Here is an 8,386-nt window from a genome sequence, read left to right as displayed (position 1 = left end):
TTTCCCTTTTTTTAAGAGAGAGAGAGAGAGAGAGAGAGAGAGAGAGAGAGAGAGAGAGATTTCCCATTACCTACTTTAAATTTTCAATATCTAGTATTTTCATGAAATTTCGCAAAAGAATTCAATTATTTACATAAATAATTCTTCAATAGAATTCTATTATGTCGATAAATAACCAAATTTTTCCCGAAATTTCAATTATTTTTGAAAATTTTAATAAAATTTTTTGCAACTATTCAATTATTTTCATAAATAATATCATAATTATTTTTAATACTATTTTACAGGAAGTGGTTAAGAAATGCAGTTATTCTTAAAAATTTAATTTTAATTTCTCGAAAAAATGAATTATTTAAAAAAAATGGTTTTTTTTTACATTCTTTGGAAGAATTCAATTATTTACAAAAATATTAGAATTTTTCACAGGAGTTTAATTGTTTTTAAATATGTTAATAAATAAATTTGTGCAAAAGAAATCAATTATTTTAATTTCGTACAATTTTAATTAATTTCTTTTGAAATAATTCAATTATCCTTTTAGATTTTAATAAAATTCTTTCCAACAATTCAATTATTTTTAAAAGTATGAAATTTTTTCTTGGAAATTCAATTATTTTAAAAAATTCTAATAAAATCGTTCTCGAGAATTCAATTCTTTTCATGAATAATAAAAATTTTTCGATAACTACTACTTTTTTAGTATTTTAATAAAATTCTTTGCATAATTCAATTACTTTTATAAATAACAATATTCATTACAAAAATTCAATTATTTTCAAAAAAATTTAATAAAATACCACACAGACATTCAATTATATTGTCAAGAACTTTAATAGAATTCTTTGTAAAATTTAATTATTTTTAAAAACTTTTCACAATTGAGGAGCAAGCGGCCAAAAGTTGATAAGTCCGTTTTTAAAAAAAATTTTACTTTGCTTTTTATTAAGAAAAAAAATTGTTAATAAAGAATTATATTAATTTAAAAATATATATATTTTTTCTATTTTCAAATTAACTTTGTTATGTGTCAAATTGCATTTGTTTAAATTTCTCGAAATAGTAAAAAATGGACTTATCCACTTTTGGCCACTTACTCCTCAATTTATTTGAAATATGTATATATTGTGAACTTTGTGAACAACAATGACAAACTTTAATGACTCGACTGCAGAGCCTCTATTTTTTGCGGTTGAAATGCAAAATTTTTCTTATTTGAACCTTCTATCTACATATTCATTATGGTCATTTTGGTATTAACCGGTACTAATAATAATAGCATATTCTTATCAGTTATTATCTCCTCGAGTTATTAATTATAAAAATGAATGATTTCCTGGCAGTAATTTTAATATGTTTGGAGTGGCTTAATTTAATTAGACTATACATGAGGATGAGCAGCGAAGTATTTCGGCGATGGTGGGTCAAACCCCATATAAAAACTCATATGAGAGAATTGTTTGGAGCATTTGATACTATTTTTAATTATTTTGTCAATAATGACCATGAGAATTTTCGAAAAATGGTTCGAATGAGTGTGGAGCAATTTGAAGAGTTGCATGGCTTAATTCATCATCGGCTACAAAAGAGAAGTCTCAGACAACCGTTGTCAACAAGACTTCGCTTGGCTGTTACTTTATCGTAAGTTTTTGAAAAGTTTATAAATTTCTGTACTAATAAATTGTTTTTATAGCATAATTTTAACTTTAAGGGAATGTTTTCTGATTAATCTTATATTGTGAGGTTGCTTCAAGATTCTTTTTTATACAATTAATTTGTAAACAGGTTATATAAATCTTAAGAAAAAATTTGCCATAATACCGTTACTAAAGTTTCGGAAGTTTAAATAAACGACAATATTTTAAGTACTTTCGTTAATTTGAATTTTCAAGTTAAAAATTATATTGTAAATTGAAAAAAATAATTCTATTAATATTTTATAATTAAAGTAAACATTATTTTGTGCACGAATTTCGTTCAGAAATCCAATCAAATTCGTACAGAAATCTTATAGAATTCATATGAAATTACTACTTAGTAAAATTCGTGTGGCGTTTTGAAATTATTTTTTTGCACAAATATTCGTGCGAATAAAATCCTAATTTTTATAAATATGGATTTTCAAAACACTTTTTCGCTCGGATACTCGTATGGAAATTATTTCGACAAATTGTTTAAATAATTGTGGACCAAATTTCCATACAATATTCAAACGAATTACTAACGGATTAATTTTGTAAAATTTTTAGAAAATTCTGCTCGGAAATTCGTATGGAATTCCGCATAAAACGTCAGATAAAATTTTGTTTCGAAAATTTTCGGCCAAATTCCATAATAAATTCTTACGAATTTCGAGCGAATTAATAACGGATTAATTTTGAAAATTTTTTACAAAATTCTGCACAGAAATTCGTACGAATTTCAAATGGAAATTTGGCTAAAAATTTTTGAAAAAAATTATTAGCTGATATTTCGTGCGGAATTCCATACGAATATCCAAGCAGAACTTTTTAAAAATTTTACAAAATTAATCCGTTAGTAATTCGTTTAAATATGGTATGGAAATTTGGCCCACAATTATTTAAACAATTTGTCGAAATAATTTCCATACGAGTATCCGAGCGAAAAAAAGTTTTGAAAATCCATATTTATAAAAATTAGGATTTTATTCGCACGAATATTTGGGCAAAAAAATCGTTTCAAAAGGCCACACGAATTTTACTAGTAATTTCATATGAATTCGATAAGATTTCTGTACGAATTTGATTGGATTTCTAAACGAATCATTTTTACCTGGGTACTCTTGCGCCTCAAATTCAAACAAATATAACTCATCAAAAAATAGATATTTTTAAAACGTCGAAATTGGAATTGTTAAGTCGAGCATATGAGCTTTGGTACGTAAATCATAGAAACTTCAGAAAAAATTTTGTACCTTGATAGAAAACCAAAAGTAACCTATAAAAACAGCATTTTTTCAATTTTCAAGGTCAAATTTCTCGAAAACCTAGGGTGATGGAACAATTTTGATTACGGCAGGATGTCTACAACACCTGAAAAACCTGGAAAACTGGGAAATGTCAGGGAAATTAAAAATGTCCTGGAAAACCGGGAAATGTCAGGGAATTTTTTCGAAAGTCAGGGGAATTTTTTTCATCATAAATTCATGACTTGAAATACTCTTGAACAATATTTTTAATGCGCACAATTAATTTTACAAATTTTTAGTAGAAAATTAATAGTAATAATTAACATTGCCTTTCTAATTTGCAATTCTATTCTATTTTGATTTTTGAGAAATAATATGAACCACAGACACACATATAATCAAATAGAAAAAGATTGACCACTTAAAATTCTGAAAGATCAAGAGAAAAACATAAATAATGGCATTGAAAAAATTCGTTTCCTAAAATAAGTCAATTTATTTTTAATATAATTCAGGGCTTGAACTAGGTCCGTAAAAGTCAGTTTTTTTTTAAAAAAAAGGTCCGTAAAGCCCGTAATTTGATATAAAAAGAACGAAAAGTTTATAAATTGTACGATATAATTTGGGAAATTTTAGAGAAATTCAATTATTTACAAAAGTAATAATATTCTTCGCAAAAATTCAATTATATTCAAAAAATTTTTAAAATTCACGTCAAAATTTCAATTATTTTCAAAAATGTTCCTCATTTAAATGTTTTTCAATATCTACTATTTTAATAAAATTTTTCCAAAAGAATCTAATCATTTAAAAACATTTTAATTATTTTCAAGAAATAATAAACATTTCACAGGAATTCAATTATTTACAAAATCTGTATAAATTTCTTAGCAATAATTCAATTTTTTTATTTTCATAAATAATAAAATTTTTACTCGGATTCAATTGAGGGGCTGGGTACTATAAGGAAATACGCGCCATTCACTTAACATTGCGCGTATCTCCTCATAGCATCCAGCCCCTTAATTATTTTCGTATATAATAAAATTCTTTTTAGGAATTCAATTATTTTCATAAATAAATGTATTTATTGTAATCCCTTATTATGTCGATTCTTAAAACCTGGAAAAAAATTTTTGAATGCCTGGAAAACCTGGAAATGTCAGGGAAATTTTTTGCAGATTAGCTAATTGTAGACACCCTGGATTACGAATTCGTGTTAAGTATCAAAAAATCTAGAAGAATAATCCTATATTATGCGATCCCAGAAATAATAAAAAAGTTCAATTCTGTTGCGCTATATTACTTTATTCAAAATTTAAACATTTGTTTTGAAATAACGCATTTTACTAATTCGTTTTTAGCATCTTAATATAGTATAATTTATTTAATCATTTCAGTATTCTTGCCCACGGTGACAATTTTTACACTACCAGCAATTTTTTCCGCATTGGTTTGTCAACGACATATAGCATAATTGCTGAGGTATGCCCAATTATTTGGGAATGTCTGCAGCCTCTATATTTGAAAGGGAATATCGAACTCAACGATTGGATAGTTACTGCCGAGGGTTTCAGAGTGAAATGGGATTTACCCAACTGTATCGGAGCAATTGATGGAAAGGAAATTGCCATAAATAAACCAGAAAATTCTGGTAGCATTTTTTTTAATTACAAAAAATTTTTTAGTTTTAAACTGATGGCAATGTGTGATTCCTTTTGCCGATTTTCTTGGGTTGATATTGGAGATTACGGTAAGTTTTTGTGTGAAACCATTTTACTTAACATATAATATATTTTCACCTTTTTTTAAAAAAAGTTTTAACTCACAATATTTTTGCATAGGATAAGTGTGTCAATTTTGGCGGGTGCTCCAATTATATAGCGACTTTGTGAAAAATACAATTATTTACTATTTTAGAATAATATAGTTATTTGAAAAAGTTATTTTCGATCTTTCCTTTTGTAGTTTAAATGTTATTCTACTCAGTAATTGGAGAAGCAATTAAGTTCAATCTTAAAATAGGGGGAAAAATTTCTTTTTAATGTATATAAGGAAGAAATTCAAACTTATAAGGAATACACTAGTAGATTGTGCAACGAGTGGAGAACAAGGGCGATTTTTCGCGAGCTCGAAGTTTGCAATCGAGCGAGCGAAAATCGCTGTTCTCCACAAGTTGCACATACTATTTTGTCCAACAACTGCAAAAAATTTTTTTTATGAATAATAAATTTAAACTATTCATTTTTCAAAATTTTAAGTTGAATTCACTCTTTATTTATCGAAATCAAAATATTACAATGATATTATAGCAATAGCTGAGAGTGAACAAAAATCTAAAAATTAAAAAAAAAATTTGAAAAAAAAATTTGGAAAAAATTTTTTCAAAAATGAATGTCTTGAAAGTGTCCCCAAAGATCCATAGAGTGTCCTCAAAATTCTGTTCTTAAAATGTCAAACCACCAGTGGGAAAATGACTTCATTTCTCCACTGGCCAAACCACCAGTGGGGAAATGTACTACATTCCTCCATTGGTGCCTAGCGTACAATAGTTCTATTTCCACGAAGGCGTTGGACATTGTTCAACTAACATATGTAGACATCCACATGAAAAATCTCATTTTGTGGGTTCTATTTTTCGAGATAATCGTAATTTAGTAATTTTTAAGAAGAATCTTAATTTTTCTGTATTTTTTATTATCAATCTATATGTTTTGATAAGTCGAATTATGCGGTTTTTATTCATTTATCGTTGATTTAAGTGTTTGATTACATTATTTCTTCAGAAAAAAGAAAAGGGCCCATTTTGTCGGTCCTTTGCAAAAGTATTCTATATTTTTAAAATGGTGAGGGGGAGGGAGAATTTAAAACCTATTCGTTTTTCATCTTTAAGGTGCCCTGGACTGGAAATAATTCTTATTTGAATAACTTCCCAGGAAAAGTGGCAGAATGGGATGTTTTTAAGGGGATGTCTATATATATAATCATCTTTGTATTTTCTTTCCTTATTCTGTCTTTCCTTCATTATATCCACACCTCTTCATACCTTTTAATTTATTTACAGTTCGCAACTTGTACATGCCCTTAAAGAAAATTATTTGATAACACTTACAATACAATGATAAACACATTTTTTAATTCAGTAGATTAATAATTAATAAAATTATTAAATTGAATATTTAAAAAATAATTATTATTTATCCTTTTTTCAATTATAGGCAGCGTAAGTGACGTCTCGGCATTTCAACAAACCGAATTTTACCGAAAGTTGGAGAATAATTTAGCAAATTTGCCAAATCCAGCTTATTTGCCAAATTCAAATTATATTTCCTCCTATTTCATAGTTGGAGACGGAATTTTCGCCTTAAAACCATATATGATGGTCCCATATAAAAGAAATTTACGCCTTACTAGAACACAGCAATTGTTTAATTATCGGTAAGTTGAATGCTTTAGAATGAGTACAAGCATTATTTTTTGAAAATTATTTTCGCCAAATTTAAAAACATTGAATTATTTTTAAATTTTCTTCCACTTTAACATTTTTTGATTTTTAAATTATATAACTTACTTAGAAAAGATTTTATTAAAAAACTGTTTTAATATTCATAATTAATAGAATTTTAAAAGCTTTTAAAGTAAGATTTTTCAAAATTTTAATTGTTTTGAAAAAAAATAATAATTATTTATTTAAAAAATTACCCTTGTTTTATTCAATTTTTTTTTAAATTCTGAAAAAAATAGAAACAGGAAATACATCAGTTTTGAAAAGCAGTCGATTTTCTTATAAATTTTGAATTTTAAGCCTCTGCATTCTGTCTGAAGAGAATGTTAATAAATTCAAAAAACGTATAGGAAAAATAACTGCAGACCCATGACTAATCTCTAGAAATCATTAGTTAGAATTTTTAAATTATTGAATTTCATTCATTAGAATTTTCTTTTAACAGAATTTCATTTTTTTCGAATTTTTTTTAATCAATTTTAAATTAACCCGAATATTTAAATTAACAGAATTATAAATACCTACTCGAATTTTTATTTATGAGAATTTTCATTTAACACAATTTCCATTAATCGTCCAAATGTTTATTTTAATGAATTATCTTTTGAACGAATTCTTAAAAGAACGAATATTCATTAGTGACTGTCTACAAGAAAACACGGCTTAGCTCTAAAAAATCAATTTTGATTTTTTATGCTAATCGATAGATTTTATATTGCTTTTTCAAATGTAAAACTGAAAAGTTGTAAATTGTCAATTACTTTTGACAATACAACGTTTTAAAGATGTTATGTTGTATGCATTCCTTCATTCTGCTTCTACTTCAATCACTCGCCCTGTGAAAGCTAAGCCGTGTTTTCTCGTGGACAGTCACTTGTGCGAAATTGCAAATGACCGACATAACAACTTCTTTTAATATAATATTTGATTTTAATTTGCTTCTTTCAGATTATCAAAAGCTAGGCAAACTATAGAATGCGCATTCGGAATTTTGTCAGCCCGATGGCAAATTCTTAAGAATAAAATGTCTTTTAAATTGAAAACATCTATTGCTGTAGTTCAGGCATTAGTGTGTCTTCACAATTTTATTATAACTCGCGAATTAGTTGCAAATGAAGGTTATCAGCATTACTTTCCTGAACACTTAATGGAACAGTTTATTCGAGAAAATCAAACACCACAAAATGAAGGCATTATTTCCGATGACGAAGTTATTTCAAGTGACGGCGAAGAAGATAATGTTAACGAACCGGATGATATTAATCCAGTGAATGCTGACATCAACGAATATGCAGTACAAAGTGCATTGGCTGACTATTTTATGAACCAATGAATTTCGTTGATAAATATTACTTATGTGGTATTTAGAAACACACTCAGTTTTATACTTTAAACCAAAATATTGCTTAATTAAAGCAAAATATATAATAATATATTATTAAATATAATTTCAACAAATTGTATCAGTTTTAAACACTTACATATTTCTTAGGAAAAGCATAATTAAATTTATCGGTTCAACTGTCAGATTTTTTAAAAAGAAAAAATGCTAACATGACATTAAATATTTGGGTCTGCAAACATTTGAAAAGTATTACAAAAATGTTTATTTTCTAACTCGTTTCTCTTAAGATCTCGTATTTCTCGCTTGATTATTACTATTATTATTATCATCGCATTACCAGTGACATTTTGTATTTAAACTACGATTATTAAAATTACACTCTTTTTAAAGCTACATATATGTTACGAATGTAATTTAAGGTTTTTCTAAAGATGTTAAGAAGTTATATAATTTAAAATTTATTTCATTTCTATAAATAACGTTAAATTAATGCTGAATGATTAAAATACTTTATCTTTACATTTAATAATGACTGATATTGACTTAAAAAAAAATAAAAATTTAACAAATTTTCATAAAAATGTTTCAAATAAAAATAGTTTATTTCTAT

At 26.3% G+C, this 8,386-nt stretch overlaps 1 protein-coding gene across 1 annotated transcript; it reads left to right on the top strand.

Annotated features, from left to right (window-relative positions):
- The first annotated feature begins 1,095 nt into the window (after positions 1-1,095).
- On the top strand, positions 1,096-7,953 carry LOC122498902 (protein ALP1-like). The gene is made up of 4 exons (XM_043606898.1): positions 1,096-1,638; positions 4,327-4,679; positions 6,145-6,364; positions 7,380-7,953. Exons 1-4 carry the CDS (start codon positions 1,322-1,324, stop codon positions 7,762-7,764), a joined length of 1,275 nt encoding a protein of 424 aa, XP_043462833.1. The 5' UTR covers positions 1,096-1,321; the 3' UTR covers positions 7,765-7,953.
- Positions 7,954-8,386: the final 433 nt, after the last annotated feature.

The sequence above is a fragment of the Leptopilina heterotoma genome, unplaced genomic scaffold (genome assembly GCF_015476425.1).
Source record: "Leptopilina heterotoma isolate Lh14 unplaced genomic scaffold, ASM1547642v1 Lhet_161, whole genome shotgun sequence".
Classification (NCBI taxonomy): Eukaryota; Metazoa; Arthropoda; class Insecta; order Hymenoptera; family Figitidae; genus Leptopilina; species Leptopilina heterotoma.
Note: the sequence above shows the minus strand (reverse complement) of the source record. Positions and strands in the feature narration are given on the sequence as shown.

Bases quoted from the DNA above. Each gene is read 5' to 3' on its own strand.
- LOC122498902 (XM_043606898.1), top strand. From the start codon at position 1,322: ATGAATGATTTCCTGGCAGTAATTTTAATATGTTTGGAGTGGCTTAAT. The intron at 1,639-4,326 runs GTAAGTTTTTGA...TAATCATTTCAG, and splicing joins CGCTTGGCTGTTACTTTATC to TATTCTTGCCCACGGTGACA. The intron at 6,365-7,379 runs GTAAGTTGAATG...TGCTTCTTTCAG, and splicing joins CAGCAATTGTTTAATTATCG to ATTATCAAAAGCTAGGCAAA.